This window comes from Alnus glutinosa, chromosome 12, assembly GCF_958979055.1.
Source record: "Alnus glutinosa chromosome 12, dhAlnGlut1.1, whole genome shotgun sequence".
Lineage (NCBI taxonomy): Eukaryota > Viridiplantae > Streptophyta > Magnoliopsida > Fagales > Betulaceae > Alnus > Alnus glutinosa.
The window spans coordinates 26,994,502-27,016,256 of NC_084897.1; the positions used below are offsets into that span (position 1 = coordinate 26,994,502).

A 21,755-nucleotide genomic window follows, 5' to 3' on the forward strand; every position below is an offset into this window, starting at 1 on the left:
GTATCATACTTCTGCATATGCTGTCATGTCAGGACTCAGGACTCAGGACCAGGCCAATCCAATTTCAGCCTGGAGAATCTTTTGTGCCCCCTCTTTTTGTAATCAGTAATCACCAAAGCCAAAGCAGTATTCCTGTTTATCTGTTTACTGCTTCTCCTAGACTAGATTCGTCTTAATCGAGTTTGCATGGTTCTAAACGGACAAAAACAGAGGAAATATATTAAAAAAAATAAAAAAAATTGCGTCATATAAAAGCAATCTAATTATCTAATCTACCTGTGACCCTAAAATCAATCCAGTCTGGAATGATGAAATGGTTCTCTCTCAGTCTCTCTGTTTAGAGAGAATCTATCTTGATTCTTGGAGACGGTTCCCCCATTTGTAATGTCTCCATGATGTTCTCCCAAGTAGTCCAGGATGATGGCTTAAAAACAGAGGCATTAGCCATTAGCCATTAGCCATTAGCCATTACTCATAGGAAAGCAGAGGCAGCTCTGGTATTTTTAACCAAAGAAGAAGCATCTATCTTTTTTCTGTCGCCTTTTTTGAAAAGATAAACAAATGTACGAGAGCATTTTGTATTATGAGCTTGTTGTAAAAGGGGTCCCTCATTTGTAACTTCAATTATCAGGAATCCCACCTCGCAATATACAACTCTGCCAACATTACTTGGTTCTCACTAAGGATCCAAACGCAATTATACCTGGCAATAGATTCAGCCTTTATTAAATAGTATTCTTAAACCTAATACAATCATGAATAAGGGTGATCTCTATTTAGTCAAAAAAAAAAAAAGAAACGGTGCGGATGGCCTACGAATCCCATGACATTGTTTGTCAATTGTAATGGAAAGAAATTTAGTATGACATTCGTATAACATGTAATACAAGTAGCTAATTGCACCCGACAAGAGTACCGTATCCGTATCCGTATCCGTATCACGTAAAAAAGAAAGAAAAAAACGAAGAAGCAATAATTCTTATCTGCTAGACATCAATATTTTATTCTTTTCTTTCCCCCCCCCCCCCCCCCCCCCCCCCCCCCGAGCATCAATCTTTATGTTTCTTGATACTCAAGCTTCTTAGAGTTATTATAAGAATATAAGGGAGCTTTTGCAAACAAAGGAAAACAAGTAGAACTTTTTGTCAAAACATAAAATCATGATAAAGACAAATAAAGTAAAAGGAGATGGGGAACAACAGAAAAAAGAAAAAGGAAGAGATGCGGTAGGCTTACGAATACCCTTCCTCATTTATCCGATCTAATAAAGTCGTCCTCCTAAATGATGAATGTGCAGACTTTATCCTACAGAGGGCATATCATCTCATCTCCTACTTTTTCTTAGTTCAGGTGAGGGTCCACCCGCCATTAAATCCGAGGTTATCTTTCCAGGAAGTAGAGAGAGAGAGATAGAGAGAGAGAAAGAGAGAGATAGAGAGAGAGAGAGAGCCCATGTGGTTCTTCTTCCTGGTAGAAATGATTAAAAGGGCACTAGATAGTAGATAGTAGATATTTTACCTCCAAACTTCATATTATTGTTCAGTTCAGGTCACTCTCTGCAACCACGTCAACAGGCTGAGACTCAATCAAGACCTATTTTTCGTGCTTCTTTGCCCACTTTCCCCCTACCATTGCCCACGTCCCTCTTCTCAGGCGAATATCTTGACCTGCATACTACCTTTCCCCTTGACTGGAAGGGAAAAAGTGAGTCAACTTTTAGCTACTCAACTCTTTTCTTTTATATAAAATAAAGAGAACATCAAAATATAGCATCGCACCTACTTTCGGCGTGATATGTGCAGGCAAGAATTTAAAATAAATTAAAACATCAAAATGTAGCAATCGCACCCACCTTAAGTGTTTTATTATTGTCTTTTCTATGGCAAAAAAGAAAAAGAAAAAAAAAAGAGACTAAATTTCAGTATATGACCAAGATATCTATTTTGGAGCTGAGCAGGAAAATGAAAACGCATTGTCCAAGGACAGGTATCCGTTTTATTGCAAGCAATCCATGAACAAAAATTCAGCAAATGCAGAGGCAATACAGGCAATGTAATTAACATGTAAAACTTGGGAAATTTTTCCTATCACTGTCAGTAGTATACATATGATAGCATTTAACCATCATTACATAACCTCCTCCATCAGGATTAATATATAAATGCCTCTAAAAGACATCTAGTTAATCTTCCCAAGTCCCACTCATGTAGTTTATTACAATAAGCATGTTTATAACATTTTCAATGTTCGGAAGATTTGGGTTCTAACTGATTAAGCACATCACACAAGCATATCAGATCCTGAGTAACCAAGTTATAAGGTGACAAAAGAAATCAGATAGCAAAAATCAACCCAGAAGATGAGCTTTGTATATAGAAAAGACTGCTCATGGCCTTCCCAATATCAGCACATGGATGACACCAAGAAATATATTCTGGGATGATCATCTTCAAACTGATTACACAGTCCAGCAGAGCGGTAATTCCATAAATGGATCAAATTTCTTCATCATCATCACTGCCACCCCCAAACATGGTAGCCATTTTCATAGCTATCTTTGCTGCCATTTCTCTCCTCCGAAAATCAGGCATCAATCTCAAGCTTTCACGCGTGTTCCCAATCTCGGACATCAACTGCTCCAAATCCTCAAAGTCAAAAGGTGCATCCTCATCCAGCTCCGCAGGTTGCTCAGATGCATCAGGTATCACACCCTGGTCATTCTCATCCTGCAACGGGGCTGTCGATGTGGAAGGCTGCAACTTTTCTTCATCAGTTCTGGTTAAGTTCTCTAGATCATATTCCTTAACAGAAATATTCTGAGCAGCAAGCCCTGCCATATCTGGGCATGAAGTACTACCACTTGCAGAAACCCATCCTTTATCTGTGTCGTCCCATGGTTCAGCTGAGCCCGCAGAGAGGATTTCATACTCCAATTCATAATCAGATTCTCCCGAAGACAACTCTGGACAGAGAGGATGAAAAAAATTAGCGAGTAAAGGTTCAACCTGAGCAGAAGTATTCCTTTTTTTTTTTCTTTTTTTTTTCCCAGGTATGTAAACTCAAATATTATTTCGATTTTTTCTTTTTTTTTAAAAAAAGCACCTTCTTTTTCAGGTAAGGATGGTTCATTTATCCTATTGCCAGATTTAAGGATCATTCCAGGCCACATATGAGCAGAAAGAGCACCATAGAGACGTTCAACTCCTTGTGAATCCCCATCAACGGATAAACCTGTCAAGAACAGCTTCTTTATTCAGGATGAACGGATTCTAATATATGCATAGACGATAGACATAGAAATATATACTTTTGTGTGTAGCTTTGTACAGTATTTGTAGCTTACAAATATTATTTAAGCCAATTCCATCCCTCTGTATTGTGAAAATCCATCAAGTTATCTAGAAAAAGACCTCATCATGTTCTCTCTTACTCCAATTAAAAAATATACATGAAAGTCTATCTACTTCTCCTTAGACCTCTCAATCAGTAAAAAATCTATAATCACAGTATGATGTCCATGTAACATCACAATTATGGTCCTCTTTCACATCACTTAACAGTTTCTATAAAATTAACGGCCTTAAGTATAACAAAGTAACATAATAACAACATTGCAAGGTAGTAGTTTGTCACAACCGTTATGACTGAAAGAAAAAAGTCATCGTTTCCAATTGAGTAGCAGGGTATTTCAAATACCTCAGTTATGTACATATATTTTGTAATTGTAACATGTGAAGGGAAACATCAGAAATCATAATGATTGCAAACCAGCTAGCCAATTGCAACTCAAGGTAAAGAATGTGTTTACATTTGTCGAAATCAGCATTGGAAGCGCAAGCTTCGATAAATTCGATGTTGTGTTGAGTGCACCATTCCAAACACGACCTCCTAATCTCCCATGATGGTTCTTCATCCCCCAATAAACTACTTCCTTCAAATTCAGATATCCCATATCCAGGAAACTCTGCATAAGGATCGGTGGAGGAGTCCTCAAGCCTGTGCAGGCGTTTTCTGTATTCAGCATGAACTGGATGGCCTGGAAGGAGATCCACCTTGTTCCCAATGCATAACAATATCTCAAAATTTCGGATGTCAGTGCAAGCTACCCAATCCTTAAGTGCAGCCAGCGATGACAACTGCATGTAATGGAAGATAAGAAACATGTATTGCATCAAACCCATAACTTATTGAAGCATTTGCAATAAGAAAACAATTGCGAGGATGTCAAACGGGAAGAGGCCAACATCACTCATGTCAAAAACCATGACCAAGGCAGCCAAGCGGTTGAACATCGGCAATGTCCCAATAGAAAATTCATCATGAAGATTGGCCATCCGTACAAAGACCTCAGCTGTGTAGTACTTTGTATCGATAGTCCAGCTGTTCTTTAAAAAAAAATGCTGTTAAAGCAACATAATATGTGTTTTTGGAAAATCCCAAAATGAAAAAGAAAAAAAAAATTGCACAAAGTAATAACTTCAGTAACCCAGAATCGCACCCGTGGACGAGCACTTCGGACGATGACTCAGAAACATCCTCAAAATCCACAGAGAGTAATCCTACAATCGACAAAAAGCTCTTAAAATCATCAAAATCAGGCACTTGATATGCACATGCACAAAATTGAACACTTCGTTCGTTGTATAGGGGGTTTTTTGAGTCGTTCAATAATATGCTTTGTTTAAGAATAAGTAAGAAAGGTATCGATGAGCAATCAAACAAGATAGAACAGAAGCAGTAAAATAAAGAGAAAGCAACCAACTTGGACCGGCTATCCAACATACAGAGCACCCCCGATCCATTATCTATGAAAAGAATAAAGAGAAAACGATACGGAACATTACGGGAGAGAAGGGTCCGTTTGCCGACGTTGGAGGATCCGACAATAAGGATGCCGGGGCGGTTCTCCAAAACCCCATCTTCTTCGCCCATTTTGAGTTTTGTCTTTCGCTTTCTCTTTCTCGCTCGGCGCCTCGTCTACCTACGGGAAGCGCTGCGACTCGTGACTGTCACGGCGACTCCTGTCGTCTCAAAACAATTAACGGCCGTAACCTCCCCTCCGATTGCTCAATCTCGTCCGGCTGTTGATGCGAGACCCAGTTCGATGATTAGAGGACGATGTGTTTTTTCCTTTGGCTTTTCGGATTTGGGTTTTGATCTGTTGGGTTTTTATGCTTTACTTCGGTTGAGCATCACTGTGGTTTGGAAAGGCTGCAGGTCAGGTGCTCGATCTTTTTTCTGACCCAGAACACTAGATGGGTATTCATGCTGGGATTGTTCGATGTGGGAAATCATTTAAAAATGGTTGGTCTCAAATCTAATAAAAAACAATATATATAGTTAAAATAGAAAAATAATTAGAGAGTTGAGTGTAAAAAGCTTTTTATAAGGAAGAAATAAAATAAAAAAAGTAGATTGTTTAACTAAAATTTAGAAAAAATTTAGCTACTTTGATACAAATGCTCTTAAAGACTTTACTTTTTAATTGCCCGTTTGGTCTAAATAATAAATCAATATCTTTATTGGACAAGTTTTCTTTCAAGGAAATTCTTTTAATTTTATTTATTTATCTTTGATTCAATTTTAATTATTAAATTGACGTGTATTTTTAGAATATATGATTTTTACATTTATTTTAATTTTTAATAAAATAGGTGCTTTGCACATTGATTTTTAAAATATACACATCAAATTAATAAATTGAGTTGAAAGAATCTTTCATTACTAAAAGTAAACATGGTCCATCTTTACGTCTCAAGACTAATATTAAAATATTTACGGTAATAAAAATCAATGTGACATGTTTCATGTTACATGATTAATATTGGTGCTTTGCATATATTGTAATTTCAAACTTTTATTACAAAATTATTTGCAAGTTGGTGTGACAATTCATAATTAGTAAAATAATTTAGCAAAAAAAAATATTATTTATTTATTTTTCTTAATTATTTCACTAATTATAGATTGTCACGTCCGTTTATAAATGATTTTGTGGTAAAAGTTGTTGTAACCCAAACATTTTTCCTTTTCATATATTTCCTAAGAATCAAATTGATGATGTTTGTCCTGGCTCATATTCCTGGACAATCGGGTCAGTTGTCCTTAATTAGCATCAGCAGGCTGCTTGGCACCCGCAGCAAAGAACTCACAAATGACTTCTAGAGGCATGCCCTTGGTTTCAGGAACCTTCGAGTAGACAAATATCCATGAAATGATGCATCCAATAACGTAGATACTGAAGACACCAGCGAGGCCAATGGAGTTGAGCATAAGAGGAGTAGAGTAGGTAACCATGATGTTTCCAATCCAATACGTCAGAGAGCAGATAGCAATGCAAAGGCCACGAACACGAGTTGGGAAGAACTCTGAGCAAAGGATGTTGGGAATTACACCAAAGGCCATGACGAAGACGGAGGTGTAGACCACCACACCAATGGTGGAGATTGTTGCATTTACCACAGAGCCCATGTTGACAACGCTGCTAAACACTATTGCAATGAGTGACACTATTAGGATTGGTATTGTGTACAGCAGCAGCGACCTGCAAGAACAAAATGTAGACTAATATATATATATGCAGGAAGGATAGATAGATAGCTCATAGCATGTAAATTAATTAACTTCCATGTCAAAATCATTCGTTTTTGCGATTACCTTCTGCCAGTGATATCCATTAGCCTCATGGCAAGAGTTATGCAAGGAAGCATCAAGAATGTTGTGAGACAACTTATCAGGAGAGATGAAGAGGCGGAACCGATGCCCATATTTGATAAAAGAACTGCAACACCTGCTTGCTCAAGAATCTGAGGACCATAGTAGAGAAGCCCATTTATGCCAGAAATCTGCCAAAGACAACACAACAAACAAACTGTTACGAATAAACAAATGAAGTAAAGAATTTGAAAAGGATTACCACTGCAACATATACTAACTTTTTACCTGCTGAAGCATTTGAAGTCCTACCCCAACAAACAATGCACGCTTAATTCCTGGTTCTAGAAGATTACTCCAATTACTTGTCCCTTTAGCAACAGTTTCCGGTGCGTGATCCATTGCTGGTCCAATTGAATGCCGACTAACTAAAGCCATGGAAGAAAGAGCTGGCTGGCTAACCAAAGCAGCAGCCTGAAAAAATTCACCTTCTTCAGCCATCGCACCACCAGGAAGTGAGACATGCCGAGACCCAGTGGCAGCCTCCTGGTGCAAATAAATTCTTTGAAATCCTCCTTCCTTTTTCCCATCTTCACCCACTTTCTCAGACCATTTCCACACCAGTTGCCAACCGCCACCAATATCTGCATGACTGACTGCTTCACCAGCATCGGTGCTTAAATAGCTGCCATGAGATGCTGCTGCAGCAGCCATGTCCTTATCCATATCTGTCGTTTGACGTGAGAGCAATGGGCTAGTTAAATTGTCATCAGAATTCGCATCAGATGTGTAGCCCTGAATCTGATCACCATCCCTTTGGCTCTCCACATCCCATTGTTCTTCATTTTTACCATCATGCTCTCCTACGACGTTGGAAGTGCTGCCCATGTTTGAAAAAATCAGGCTGCGCATGCTTCTCGTCTCATGGACACTACCAAAGAGAGTCACAAGAGGATCCACATGAGGAATGCTTTCATGACGGGACTCCATGCCAGGAGGCTTGGCAACCCAGGAGAGACCCTCCCCAGGACCATATAACCTTATCTCATCTTTCCCTGCAGCTGTTTCCTGGCTATCAATTATGTACTCTTCTATAGATGCTTCAGCCCCAACGCCAAGGCCTTGAACCAGCAGAGCTAACTCACCTGTGACATCCTCCCTGCCGCGTAGTCTTTGCAAAACCTGTTCAGCCTCAATCATCCGCCCTTTACTAACAAGCCACCGTGGAGATTCAGGCAGGTAAAAAACTGTTAAAGCGAAAAAAATAAGGGATGGAATACAAAGAATACCAAGCATCAATCTCCAGCTTGGTGAGTCCATGAGCGACATTCCAAACAGCATGCAGTAAGACAAGAACATTCCACCAGAACCAGTGACCTGAGGAAGGGTATTCAATTGCCCCCTAATTTCGGTTGGAGCTGTCTCAGATATGTAAACTGGAACAAGAGTAACAGCTAGGCCGATTCCGAAGCCAGCTAATAGCCTTCCCAAAAGAAGAACGTGGACACTGGGTGCCCACAACATTATCAAACCACAGATAAAATACACAACCGATGAGACTATCAGCATAGGACGCCGTCCAAGCCGATCTGACACTGGTCCGGAAAATGTTGTAATCACAGTGCCTCCCATAACTGACATGGCTAAAATTAGGCCTTCAATTGTAGGTTCGGTTTCCAATTGAAATTCCTTCTTGATGTAAATAATAGCTCCTGCAGAGAAGATGACCAACATTTTTTTCAATGAATTAGTACTCGATCGTCCATTAAATGGTTTCTTCCATACTAAGACATACCAATCTATAACATAAAATATCCATAATTTGGAAGCCAATCAGCTGCATGTCGATTGGCGGTTGCGCGTCAGTTGGACCCGGATCCTCTGAAATTTCCTGTGCGAATTTTAAAGAATTCAGGTAATTAAGAATGAGACAGAGGAGTAGGGGTCCCATGGTGCTCGAGCAGGCCCGTTCCCAAACTGTTTGGAGGTGCAGACTCACCAACTCGGACATATATGCACCTTGGGACCCGCACCTCCACTCTCTCATTCCTTGCCCGAATTCTCTGAGCACAAGAAGGAAATTAATTCCCAATCTCGATCTGGTCAGGTAGATTTCTCATATAATCATGTTGTTTACATAAGATTTGTAATCATGCACATATCATGAATCAAATAAAATAAAGAAAATGAACAAACCGGCGGCCGTCTGATCGAGACAGATATCAAACGTACGAACGTACGTATACGTAAATGATGAGAGATACCTGCAATGGTTGAATTATCCCATCCTTGCAACAGGTTCCCGATTGCAGCAGCAATCGCTACAAGCATAACTTCACTCATTTTTATTGCAACGAACAAATGCAACCCTCCCAACCTGAAAGCTAGAGATCGATCACATGCGCGCACACAATGAAAAAGGCTGAACCTTTTGCAGACCATGAAACCTTATAAATGCACGACAACATGGCAAATCTCTCCATATATATGTGCCTCCCGAAATTAATTTCTGGCTCAGTCCAACCATAAAAATACGCCTAAAAGATTCTCAAGACCTTCCAAGACATATAATTAAGGAATATTGTGTATATCGATCATGGAGATAAATTTTCTGAAATTAAAGAACCATATATATATACGATCGAGTACTGTGGCACTGAATCTGACAGGACAGAGGTACAAGTCATCGTATTAATTACCAGTTCGATCCGGTCCTAAGGAAGACCAAATGCCGTATGCCACGGCCGAGGAACTTGCATGCTTTGTACGTTTTTTTGTTTTTTTTTTTTAAAAAAAAAATAAAAATAAAAAATTATATCATTGGCATTTTTAATTTTTTAAAGAAAATGAAAAGGCATATTAGTCCCCTACAACGTACTGAATTTTCTTTGAAATAGAAGAATGTAGTTAATTATATTCTGTTAGCTATTCCATTAATTTTAGCGTACGTAGAAATAGTACTTCTTTGTCGATCAAGAGGGGGTGATCTTCTGATCTTGAGACATCCTGGCCTCCATATACTGTCTTTGACCCTATTATAAGACTTTATTTTGGTTTTTTCAGTTTCAAAACCTGCTATTTAAAAATAGTGATGTGAAAAAATATCTGATTTAAAGATGAGATTTTTAAAAATATAATTAAGTGTTTGGTAAAATATTTAAAAATAAATTTTCAAACTATCATTTTTTTTTTAAAAAAAAAAAACCCACTTTCAAATGAGACATTTTCCTGACTTCGTTTAAAAATGTATTTTAATTTTGGCATTCGAAATTGCATGGACAAATTAAGGAACTCTTAAGTAATTATCATAATGGTATGAATTAAATTTTAGTAATTTAAAAATAATAGTCGGGATTTAAGCTTTGTCTAGCTAGCTGCTAATGGTATTGAAACCAATTTTTTTTTTTTTTAAACACATTTTTTCTCAAAATCATTAAAAAACAATTCAAAACACAAAAGTTTTCAAATATAGACACGACCTAAACTTATTTATCCTCATTAAATCATATAAAAAAAAAAAAAAAAAACATTTTTTTTTCAAACCAAAATTTAAAAACACTTTTCAAAACCATTATAAAATCATACCATCTTTAAAAAGATATCGTGGCTAATATATATAGCACAATTGGCCGGTAGCCCAAAAAACCTATATATATTGTGACAAATATTGGACTGTATCGAAACCCCTTGATCTCTGGAATCCAAATCTGATATTGTGATTTGGTAAAACTCAGGGCCATGCATTCAGTTGGAAACCATGGATACACCTCATAATCTCGATGAATTAATGAGGTGGAGCGTTATCTTCTTCTTCCAATTAAGTAATTAAATTAAAATCTCAGGTTAAGATTGCCACCTCATTGCAAAGGTGTACTTGGTAACTTTCCTTAATGGTGAGTTCCGACTTTCTTTACGGTTAGCACCACAGCGTCAGGTTCGCGTATATTTACACACACACACACACACGATATATATAAGAGCAAGAGAGACGTACAGTTGACCCCTTGATTAATTCTTAGCTTGAATCTTTCATAGCTAGCGGCCTGCTCGATCATTGAGATAAATCATACCGGGCTATTAATTCTTTCTCTTTTCTTCTCTTCTTTTGATTTGAGTACGTCGGTGAACAATAATGGAAGCACCTTCTTTTTGGCCAAATTTAGAGCAACCGCCGCATGATACTACTGATGATGAGTGGAGTTTTGCGGAGGTGAAGATATTTGAGAAGGCACTAGAGGAGTTCGGTCTTGATTCTCCGGGCCTTTTTGAAAGAATTGCGGCAAGGCTCCCTCGGAAAACTGAAACCCGAGTCAGGAATCGCTGGGAAATGTTGCTTACAGAGATCGAGATGATTGAATCTGGTTTCATCCCAATACCCAACTACAAGACTGCCGCCGAGACCACTAGTACTACAACTAAATCAGTTCCTCCGGTTCCTGTTCCTGTTATTGAAAAGAAACCAAAACGAACAAGGGGGGTGCCATGGACACAGCAAGAACACGAGTATGTATCACAAACTTCTATATATGTTCCTTTATTTCTTTATTTATGCTATTTGTCACTAGTCTTTATTCATCTTAATTTCATATTTCTCACATGATTAGACTGTTTTTTAAAAGATTTTCAAACTGTTTTGGTTTCATTCACGTACGTACCAAAAACAGTACAACTTCGTAATATAATAGAATGAGGACACTACTTGTATCAGATAACATGTACAACTTTCAATCTATACAACCATCATATATATCTGCATAAGTACTGCAATTCCAGCAGATCTGGAGCATTCAAAAATGTGAATCTGTACGTACATTAATTCTTGTTGCTAGCTTCTGTTGCACACCCCGTGATTAGTGGCCAAAATATTTAAAAATATGCATGGTTGTTATAATTTTACTTTTTTCTTTTTCTTTTCGAATAAAAGGCATGTCCAGGCTAACTTGGCAGTACTACCTGTTACTCTCTCTCTCTCTCATTGCATGGCGGCTTTTTTGGTGAAAAAAGAAATCTAATGAAAGTGGCATGCATTTTCACTTGAATAAATAAAAACAGGTCGTTTTTAATAGGTTTAGAGGAGTTCGGTAAGGGAGATTGGAGGAGCATTTCAAGGCATTGTGTGAAGACAAAGAACCCAACACAAGTTGCAAGTCATGCCCAGAAACACTTTCTTCGCCTTCACAAGTACTCTACAGCCCATCAAAATCCAGATTCGGCCTCCACCTCCATCCTCTAAAGACGCACTCATGCTCTCAACCTCATCTGCTGCATCCATCGATCCCCTTAATATATTCTTACCAATGCCTTTTTTTTTTCTTTCTTTTTTTCTTTTTTAAGACCTTTATTTGGATTAATTTGGAGCTCGATGCGATCTTAATTAAGGATATGATCGATTAATGACTGTGGATATTATCTATTTATTGCAGATTTTTTTTAATTTTTTTTCTATTTTAATGAGAGCCGCCATTGAACTTGGTTAATTATCTCCTCTTGTCAAAGAGAAGGTCCCTTGAAAATACACGTAGCATTTCTCATAACTCAAGTCCATAGTCCCAAGCTTCTGGTGTATGTGTTTTTCAATTTCTTTCCTTTTATTTTTTTAAGCTACCTTTGATTGGAATATATATATATATATATATATATATATATATATATATATATATATATATATATAGATCGAAGAAGAAGAAGAGAGAAATGTTATACATACCCTCTCACACTTCTATACTTTCTGATGTGGCATGCAAAATCATCATTTTATTTTGAATAAATTACTATTGGATGTAGCATTTTTCATAAAAAATAAAAAGTAAATTATAAATGGATAGCAAAAGAATTAAATTGATGCAATGTAGCTAACAACGTTTCTCATCTATTGAATTAAATTGTACAATACAAGAGAAACACTAATTAAAAACTAAAACTACATTTTTATTACACAACTATTCACACCCTCAAGTACTAATCATTAGATCAATCATTGTTAAAAAGAATTCAAGGGTTTAGGACTACTACATCTTCATTATGTAATAGTTGTTGAATATAAATGTGGTATATAGCATTACTCATTGGATAATGAGCAATATTTGGATATTTATCTTGTATTTTAGTGAAGGATTAACTTAGATGCTGTAAAAAAAAAAAACCCTACTCTCGTGAAATCTGTAACGACCCACCCCCAATGACACAATATTATCCGCTTTTGGCTCCCTCAAACCAAACTTCCTAGGAAGTCACCTATCCTAGTACTACTCTCGCAGAAGCACGCTTAACTGCGGAGTTCTGATAGGTTCATAGCTATCACAGCTTTGAAACACATTATGTTAAAAAATGTGTGTTTATATATATAAGCACATTTACATTCTCAGGCGATGTGAGACATTACAAGATCTCTTGTGAAAAGACTAACGTCCAAATTTAATCCATACCTCCCTTTTTCTCATAGAAAACCGATTCAAATAAAACATGGTATATCTCTTTACTTAAGGGAAAGCACAAAGATCACTAATTTCCTCAAAGAATTGATCAAGATGGAATAATAGCATATGGGTAAAGGCCGGGAGCAAAAATTTAGAAGGGTGATGATAAATAGTGTTTAGTTGTATTATAGAACCACATTCATAGAGATCAAAAGTACTGGTGGTTCTAGAATTTTATGTCCTTAAAGAAATAAAAATCTATTTGGCGTAGGATCGGCGTCCTTAACTGTTGGAGAAATAATCAGCTCCAAAGACACGTGGGCCTAAGGTAGTATCGGGGGCCGAGCCCATCGGGTTGGCCCGGCCAGATCAGACCTAAGTACAAGACCAGTCGTTATCTCCAAAAAGACGGATATTCAAAATATATCAAGATAGACTTCTATCCCATCAAATATGGGATAAGGTACCTAATAGAATGACATTAGCTAAAGAGAGTGTCATATCCAGTTTGGACTCTACTACCCAATTTGAATTCTATGAAGATAAGACTCAAGACTATGTGATCTAGGACTCAGACTCCTAATTAGAAAGATAAGATTCAAGACTATGTGATCTAGGACTCAGACTCCTAATTAGATTATGCTCCAAGAACTCTAGCAGTTTTATAACTGTGAACTGTGAGCCTATAAATAAGACTACTACGCCAGGTATTAAAGAGAGGAACCAGATTCTCTGAGCTTTTAAGATTACAAATATTCTCCAGAAAATTAGTTTGAACTGACTTAGGCATCGGAGTGGGGGTCCAGTCGGCACCCCCATAGTCCGACGAGCCGTTTATTATTTTGCAGATTACGAGGAGAGCGAAGATTAAGGAAGGCAACGAATCGCAAAGCAACACGTCACCGTACCGGAAACTGTACAAACAGTTTGGCGCCGTTTGTGGGAATTATTTAGTTATTTCTGAAATTTTTTTATTGCAAAACCCTTGACGGAAAACAATTTTACCCTAATCCAACATTTTTGTCCATTCCTTGTATTTTTGCAATCCCGTGTTGTTTTTAGCGTTTTTAAATCATAGGTAATAAGTATATTTTTTAGAACGTGCAATTTTAAAGGTTAAATTACAATTTTAAATATTATACTATAATTTTGTTAACTGCTTATCCAAATTTTACAATCGCACATTTAAAAATTTAACTTTCTTAAATCACAAACGCATATAAAAATGAGACAAAAGGAAAAAAGATAAAAAATAAAATGATGAGGCCTAGGTTTTTTTTATCATGATTTATAACACGATACCGTGTTTTGCTTTATTGACCTCGATAGCTAATGCCAAACGTGGCCTCCTGCCTTTTTGGAACTGCGATCTCCCTAGTGATCTGTCCGTCACAAAAAACATAGTATTGTACTATTGTATAGAAAGGAAAGGACCCTCCAGTGGTAATCTCACCCTTTTCCCCTTTGAAAAGAAAAGAAAAAACGATAAATGGAGAAGTTTTCTCTGAACGCAGTGAGCCAGTGAAATACTAAAAATGGGGGCTTTGTGTTTCTCAGGGTCAGGGAGAGAGAGAGAGAGAGAGAGAGGGGGGGGTCAGGAGTTACTAAGAGTAGTAGCAGAAAATAAATATATATATATACACACACATTGAGAGAGAGAAACTTAAAAAGGATGGGAGGGGTTGAAGGAAGAAGAGTAAGCGAGGAACTAAAACCATATGGGTATTTCGGGGTTTGCGCCGTCGGAGGAATGCTCAGTGCCGGCACTACCCATCTCGCTATCACTCCTCTCGATGTCTTGAAAGTCAACATGCAGGTTTCTCTCTCTCCCTCACTTTTTTTTTTCTTACTGTTTATGTCGATTTCACAATGGGGCGTATGTGTGTGCTTTTTCTCTTTTCCCTTCACTTTATGATCATTGATTCTTGTTTGCTGTTACTTGAATATATGCGTTCTTAAGAGTCCGTCTCTGCTAATAAAAATTGGATTTTTATTTGTTTGTGCAAGTAAATTTTGGTTCTTATGTATTATGTCAGCACCCACCTAAATACCTAATGATAAATCGTATTGATGCTTTATCAGTTTTTGTGTGCTCTGTCCGTGTAATATAAATATGTCGCTGTTGCCTGTTTCTGTGATTTTCTGTTGTCTCAAAATGGGGATGTCCTATGAGCTCTGTTGATTGACTCTCTCTAGGAAATATTATTTATTCATTGCTTGGATGCTTAATGGATTCAGTGGTATTTATAGGTGCACCCAGTCAAGTATAACAGCATTTACTCATGCTTCACTACCCTATTGAGGGAACAAGGCCCTTCTGCCCTGTGGAGAGGTTGGGCTGGCAAGTTCTTTGGATATGGTATTCAAGGAGGCTGTAGATTTGGTCTATATGAATACTTTAAGTGTCTCTACTCCAATATCTTGGTAGACCACAACAGAAGTGTCATTTTCTTTATTAGCAGTGCATCTGCTGAAGTATTTGCCAATATAGCTCTCTGCCCATTTGAAGCAGTTAAAGTACGGGTTCAAGCACAGCCCCAATTCGCTAAGGGTTTGCTTGATGGCTTTCCAAAGTTATTTGCATCAGAAGGCCTCCTTGGGTAAGTATTTTTGAAACATAAATTTCAATTTTGTGTTTTAGCTTCTGCCATGTTTCTATTCTATTGATGGATATCCTATTGCAGATTTTACAGGGGACTTGTACCACTTTGGGGCCGAAATCTTCCCTGTAATTCCCTAATTTCCTGCAGCTTTGTTTTCCTATTCTGCTTAACGTTTGCATTACATGCTTATCATTTGAAATTTTTCTTGGGCAGTCTCGATAGTAATGTTCTCGACCTTCGAGCATTCTGTTGATTTTCTTTATCAAAAAGTTATTCAGAAAAGAAAGCAGGATTGCTCAAAAATTCAACAGCTTGGAGTGACATGTTTGGCTGGCTATGCTTCCGGATCCATTGGTAGCTTCATCTCCAATCCTGCTGACAACATTGTTGCTTCTCTTTATAACACAAAAGCTGATAGCCTCATGCTGGTATTGTCACTTGCTTACACTATTGGTTGGTGATACTTTGTTGACATAATCAGGGAACTGAATTAGGTCTAATTTGCAATTTCACATTAGCAGGTGGTGAAGAAAATTGGGCTTGTCAATTTGTTTACAAGAAGTCTTCCTATTAGGATAATGCTGGTCGGACCTGCAATCACTTTGCAATGGTTATTCTATGATGCCATCAAAGTTCTAAGTGGATTGTAAGTGCATGTTATGTACCCTTCCCCCCTTTGGCCCCAAATATAAATATCTGCCTTTTGATGTGCTTGGAATGATGTGTAGTATAATTTAGGCCCAAGTGTCTGATAGTTCTTTAGGTCTGTCAATCATGACTTTTGTGCCTTTGAGGTACGAGTTTATACGTTTGATAGGGGATTGAGGTATTGGCATCAAGCATTTCACTTTTTAAACCAGCAATCATGATTATCTCTGGTGTGAACTTCCCACAATGATAAAAATTTGAAGTACATATTCCCAGTATTTTGCATTTCAGGTGCTTATCAAAGAAAGTGCCAGATGCACAGACATGGTGGCATGCATAGGCCATATTCTTTCATTTGGCGAAAAAAAGCATGGATGCAGTTAGAAGGAAATTCGAAATTATGGCTTGTTGGATGCAGTTGATGCTTGGAAATATCTCTTGTTAGCGGAATAGGTGTGTCCAACAGCATTGTAAATAAGGGTGCTGGCATGTTTGGCCAAAATATGTTAGAAAAGAGTAGCATAGGCCATATCCTATTGGTTGGTATGACTTATGAGATCAGCAAAAATTTCATGAGTTATAAGGTAGTTCTGGATTTGTGCATCTCAGGGTTGAACTATAGCACCCTAAGGGTTCTAGATTGTAGTCATGAGGTATTTTGTAGAGACATGAGTCCTTTTGCCATATAAATTGTCGAAATTCCAAGTTTTTGGGCCATAAATATATGGGTTTCATTTTTAACCAAGTATTCTTCTTTGTTTTCTGCTGTTTAATGACATGGTTTTTGTGATGAAATTTTTACAGGCCAACTAGTGGAGAAGTTGCAACCGACATCACATCAGAGTAGATGGAGCAGCAGCCTAAGATCATGTAATTTTCACATCCAACACAGTGACAAAGACCATAACATATTTCAAGTGCAAAAGTGATCACAGATTGACACCGTATGACTTTTGTGATGGCAGCTTTTGATTCTTTGCCATCAGTTTTCTTTTGGATGCAGCAATTTTCTAGACAAATAACCTACTTAGAAGCTAGAAGCTATCATAAAGTTCAACTTAGAAGGATGGTAGGAAAGTCCAAATTCTACATCGGCAATCCGGATACCCGGAGGTTTTTCTGCAATGTAAAATTTATGTACAAGGCTTGTTCATATTTTGGTATAATGCTTATATACTGCTCGGTTACCGTTTAGGAGGCTGTTGAAATGGGTTGGACTGGCAGGCCGCTTTCATTTATGCAGTATGGAAAAGTCACCAACTTAAGAAAACCCCATGCCCTTAATGTGAGAAACTGACATTCCTGTTTATTTTTGTTTCAAGCCTTAAAGCCATGGATGGTCTTATTAATTCTTCTCCTGCGAAATCACATATCTGAAGCCAGCAAACCACCATTTTATCATACGATTGTGTTGGCATTTGGTTTCTTAGGCTTAGCTTGCTTGCATCAGGAATCAGAAACATCGATTTAAACGCAATGATAGATCATAATGTAATGATACATCATACCATTTCCATACTCTCCAACATTTCCTTGTACAAACACATAAACTCAACTCACTTCTCTGGTATATTCTACAAGCCTACAACCTCCAACAGATGAGACTTACTCATCAGAGGAAGGAAGGTCCTCTCGCAAATGCATTCTCACCATCACTAATTGCACCTTAATTATGATAGCAGTTGGAAACAGACAAGGAAGGTTTCCTTCATGTTCCAAGAAAATTGTCAAATTTCTAAATGTGGATGCGGTTATATTATAGCTGAAATAAGAAGTATTTATTGGTTAATTTTCTTCAATTGAATTTATTGAACCTACATGTATATAAAATGCATGTGAAAATCAAAAACACATGTGAGAATCAATCATCTGGAACACATGTTAGTTTAATAGACTGAGTTGAAGGAATTTCCTTTAACCCAATTTAGAGGAAAACTTTATTCTGATTGTAAGGGAACTCATAATAACTTCTTAGTTCTCTAAACTAGATTGACTTCCCTAAATTTGGATAAAACCCCCTCAAAAAAAAAAAAAAAAAAAAAAAAATCCTCATTTCAATGACTTCCTTACAATGCGTACATATTCCCTAAACTATTATCTACAGTGCCACCCAAACTTTCCCTAAATTTGGATAAAACCCCCTCAAAAAAAAAAAAAAAAAAAAAATCCTCATTTCAATGACTTCCTTACAATGCGTACATATTCCCTAAACTATTATCTACAGTGCCACCCAAACTCACCCTAAACATTCTTTAACACCAAAATCTCTCTCTCTCTCTCTCTCTCTCTCTCTCTCTCTCTCTCTCTCTCTCTCTCTATTTTTTATTCATAAAAGTGTTTTCTATCTCCCTCTTCCTTTCTCTTTCACACTGTACCCACTACAATGCTCACAAGAATTTCAAACAGAAAAAATGATAACATATGCATAACCGAAGGCACACAGCAGGTAATAACTATTAAAAAAAAACGTGAAAATTATTCAGAACCTTATAGCATCATAAAGCCATGGAATTTCAAAATCCAAATTACCCATCAATATTGGACCTACCAGTATTTCAACCCAGCAACATCCCACAACCAACTATTCCCCTAAAGAAAAAAAAAAATAAAAAATCTGCATGTATAGTTAACATTAAAATTTTAATTTTTTTTTTTTTAAAAAAAAATAACCTGTTTTTGGATTGAATAACAAAAAAGACTGTTGTTAACTTTTCAAATGAAGAAAAGCCAACTCTTTCTTAATACAAATACAATATTATGTTGATTAATAGTTAATGTGTTTAATTAGGCCACTACCTCATTAATTTAGAGATTATACAAATAAGCATCTTTGTGAGAAATATATAAAATTGATCACCTTAATATTACATCAAATAATGCAATTATTTAATTCATATACGCCTTTTGTTTTCCAACCAATCAATTACATGGTTTCCAATTCAGATTTTTGTAATTATACTAGCCATGCATGTAACTCTTCCATGTGACGACAGAGCTAATATTGGCCAAAATTTATTATACAGGATTAAACCCATCTGTTATCATCTTTAGTTGGAATATGATCATTCCATTTCAAGCAATATGGTGAGGGTTTATTTAACGGATCTGGCTTCAGTGCTGTAGTTAAAACTACAGCACAATCTGCTGTTAAAAAATGTACGGTGAGGATTTGAATGACAGAATTTTTAAGGCATATTAGACTCATATACACGAACATTTAGATCCCACCCTTCATCTGTACTCACTTAATCTGTCCACCGATTTACCATAATATGGCAAGCAACCAGAACCAGTCCTCTTGTTAAGGGCTCCTCAGTCAAGCTCGCCAAGAAAAGCTTGAAATCGTTCCCTGAAAATTTGGGCAACGAGACAGGCGCCAACATCAACGAGGCAGAATTTTCTCATTGCCTTCATCGAACTCCAATAGGCAATGAAGCAAGCGAGATCAAATAAGCTGAGAATGAAGAAATTGAAGTTAGAGATGAAAAACTTGATATATCTTCTTTATCTCTTCCTTCGAGTCTTGGACATCAGGTTGAGGTTAAAGAGAAAGAAGAGATAAAAAGTGTGAGTGTGACTCGTTCTGATGGAGCAACAGATGCAGAGAGAGACAACTTTTTCTTTTCTTTTTATTTGTACTTTTCCTTTTACGGTTTTACCCTTAAACGGCGTTAAATGTCTTGCTTTATATGCGACGGTTTCATTCAGGTTAAATCTGGGCCTTTAATTTTTTAACAGCAGATTGTGCTGTAGTTTTAACTACAGCACTGAAGCCAGATCCTTATTTAACGGTATACCTGGTATTACATCATTTAAAAAATTAAATGGCGTGACAACACATTCACTATGTGACAACATATCTGTGAAATCTAATATGCACCATATATAGAATCAATCCTCTCTATTCACTTGAAAGGAGAGAGGATATTGATTCCTTGTGTTGATGGGAACATGATCTTCTCCATAAGTATCATTTCAAGGTTAATTAACATCAAAATTTCACGTATCTAATGGTGTGAATGTTGTCACATCATGATGAATATGTTGTCACTTTATTTTTAAAATTATGTGGTACCATGTACACTAGTAAATGGAACAAAATAAAAATATTGACTATAAAATTACTCTCTTTAATTACAAGTTAAATGTTTACTTCGTTGATCGCAAGATTCCCATTTTATAATTGGCATTGCCTCTTCACGCAGTTGACAAGTGCCAACCATCTGAATCTACAGGGCGCCACAACACCAAATAGTGATTATTTCCATGCTAAGAGGATTCGTAGCTTTTCACAGTTGTTGGGGCCACACAGAAAATATATGCTTTTAAACGTCCATTTCGAAAAAAAATGATAGGTTTTCAACTCATTTGGTTGAGCTGTAAGGAAGTGGACTAGGAGAGGACCAAGAAGGATTGTGATATAGTGGCGAACTGAATTAAGTTATCATCACGTATCTGGGTGGCAATTTGTGTTTTTGTATCATTTTTGGTTTATGTCAAGTCATTGGTATAAGACTATATATGTCAACTATAATCTAGCTCATTTAATTAAATAGGTCAGACCCTACAACCTTAACTCGTTAATTTTGTGTCGGGTTTGCGGATCGCATTAAAAAGTGTTAACCCTTATGTTGCAGCGCGACGAGTTCAGGTCTTGTCGAGATATAAGTATAAAACTTATATAAGTCAACCCTAATTCAACCTATTAATTAAACGATTCAAAACTCTCAATTTCAATCCGTTAATTTCGTGTAAAATTCGCGAGTCGTGTCAAAAATTGCTGACTATATATGCTTATGGAAAATGTTAGCCAGCAAATTAGGATTTGCGAAATCAAGTCCTAAGATTTAATTGGTCAAAAACTAGAATAATGCATGCATGCATGCAGATGAGAAACATCACTCGAACCTTGTATAAGGATTTGCAAACCATAAACATAACACACTGCACTGTTTTGCAGTAGGATTTGCATGTCTTAAACATGCACAGTTTGTTTTTGCTTTTCAAGTTGCAAATATACCAAGTCTTTTACAATGAAGCTGTGATGTTTTCTGAGACAATAACTACACTTGATCGCACCTCAAATTAAGGGCTTCTACTCAAAGAAGATGATACAGGACACTGAATGTCGAGCGAAGTGGACAATGTATTAGTCTATTAGAGAAGGCCCACAGAACCTTTTTATGACTTTTTAGGCGTTTGGGACAAAAAATAAAAAACAGAAATTGAAACCTTGGACTTGCACATTGCACATAAATCCTTTTCCAATCACACACGAGCTTCAAGGCTCTGCAAAACGACACTATGGTTTTTGGCGAGAACTGGGGCATACTTGCTGATGTAGCATAGCTGATTACAAATTTTTGTCAATTTTTGCAGGCAATAAGACATATTTGGGGATTTTGTGCAGCCGCCGTAGATATCCAAACTGTGA

General features: G+C 37.1%; 4 protein-coding genes across 6 annotated transcripts; 2 read left to right on the plus strand and 2 right to left on the minus strand.

Annotated features, from left to right (window-relative positions):
* Positions 1–2,031: 2,031 nt before the first annotated feature.
* LOC133851902 (uncharacterized) lies at positions 2,032–5,297 on the minus strand. The gene is made up of 6 exons (XM_062288528.1): positions 4,845–5,297; positions 4,499–4,559; positions 4,245–4,380; positions 3,809–4,136; positions 3,103–3,231; positions 2,032–2,962 (listed from the first exon to the last, which is right to left on the minus strand). The coding sequence occupies exons 1-6, from the start codon at positions 4,930–4,932 to the stop codon at positions 2,496–2,498; spliced, it is 1,209 nt and encodes a 402-aa protein (XP_062144512.1). The 5' UTR covers positions 4,933–5,297; the 3' UTR covers positions 2,032–2,495.
* Positions 5,298–6,105: 808 nt separating this feature from the next.
* LOC133852723 (monosaccharide-sensing protein 2-like) lies at positions 6,106–8,310 on the minus strand. Its single transcript, XM_062289478.1, has 3 exons — positions 6,943–8,310; positions 6,658–6,845; positions 6,106–6,544 (listed from the first exon to the last, which is right to left on the minus strand). Exons 1-3 carry the CDS (start codon positions 8,293–8,295, stop codon positions 6,106–6,108), a joined length of 1,980 nt encoding a protein of 659 aa, XP_062145462.1. The 5' UTR covers positions 8,296–8,310.
* A 2,286-nt stretch (positions 8,311–10,596) lies between these two features.
* LOC133883101 (transcription factor DIVARICATA-like) lies at positions 10,597–12,048 on the plus strand. Of its 2 annotated transcripts, none has more exons than XM_062322311.1 (2): positions 10,597–11,157; positions 11,707–12,048. In XM_062322311.1, exons 1-2 carry the CDS (start codon positions 10,787–10,789, stop codon positions 11,885–11,887), a joined length of 552 nt encoding a protein of 183 aa, XP_062178295.1. In that variant the 5' UTR covers positions 10,597–10,786; the 3' UTR covers positions 11,888–12,048. The 2 variants fall into 2 exon arrangements, with proteins under 2 accessions (XP_062178295.1, XP_062178296.1); XM_062322312.1 differs by having other exon boundaries at positions 11,721–12,048.
* A 2,329-nt stretch (positions 12,049–14,377) lies between these two features.
* LOC133852151 (mitochondrial phosphate carrier protein 1, mitochondrial-like) lies at positions 14,378–17,634 on the plus strand. Of its 2 annotated transcripts, none has more exons than XM_062288834.1 (6): positions 14,378–14,886; positions 15,321–15,670; positions 15,755–15,798; positions 15,887–16,101; positions 16,192–16,319; positions 17,126–17,634. In XM_062288834.1, exons 1-6 carry the CDS (start codon positions 14,743–14,745, stop codon positions 17,166–17,168), a joined length of 924 nt encoding a protein of 307 aa, XP_062144818.1. In that variant the 5' UTR covers positions 14,378–14,742; the 3' UTR covers positions 17,169–17,634. The 2 variants fall into 2 exon arrangements, with proteins under 2 accessions (XP_062144818.1, XP_062144819.1); XM_062288835.1 differs by having other exon boundaries at positions 14,381–14,886; positions 16,195–16,319.
* Positions 17,635–21,755: the final 4,121 nt, after the last annotated feature.

Excerpts from the sequence above, each read along its gene's own strand:
- LOC133851902 (XM_062288528.1), bottom strand. The coding sequence starts at position 4,932 with ATGGGCGAAGAAGATGGGGTTTTGGAGAACCGCCCCGGCATCCTTATT. Across the intron at positions 3,232-3,808 it reads CAATGCTGATTTCGACAAAT|GTTTATCCGTTGATGGGGAT; the intron begins GTAAACACATTC and ends TGTTCTTGACAG. Across the intron at positions 2,963-3,102 it reads ATCCTTACCTGAAAAAGAAG|AGTTGTCTTCGGGAGAATCT; the intron begins GTGCTTTTTTTA and ends CTCTCTGTCCAG.
- LOC133852723 (XM_062289478.1), bottom strand. The coding sequence starts at position 8,295 with ATGTCAGTTATGGGAGGCACTGTGATTACAACATTTTCCGGACCAGTG. Across the intron at positions 6,846-6,942 it reads GACTTCAAATGCTTCAGCAG|ATTTCTGGCATAAATGGGCT; the intron begins GTAAAAAGTTAG and ends TGTCTTTGGCAG. Across the intron at positions 6,545-6,657 it reads ATGGATATCACTGGCAGAAG|GTCGCTGCTGCTGTACACAA; the intron begins GTAATCGCAAAA and ends TTGTTCTTGCAG.
- LOC133883101 (XM_062322311.1), top strand. The coding sequence starts at position 10,787 with ATGGAAGCACCTTCTTTTTGGCCAAATTTAGAGCAACCGCCGCATGAT. Across the intron at positions 11,158-11,706 it reads TGGACACAGCAAGAACACGA|GTCGTTTTTAATAGGTTTAG; the intron begins GTATGTATCACA and ends AAATAAAAACAG.
- LOC133852151 (XM_062288834.1), top strand. The coding sequence starts at position 14,743 with ATGGGAGGGGTTGAAGGAAGAAGAGTAAGCGAGGAACTAAAACCATAT. Across the intron at positions 16,102-16,191 it reads AAGCTGATAGCCTCATGCTG|CAGGTGGTGAAGAAAATTGG; the intron begins GTATTGTCACTT and ends ATTTCACATTAG. Across the intron at positions 16,320-17,125 it reads ATCAAAGTTCTAAGTGGATT|GCCAACTAGTGGAGAAGTTG; the intron begins GTAAGTGCATGT and ends AAATTTTTACAG.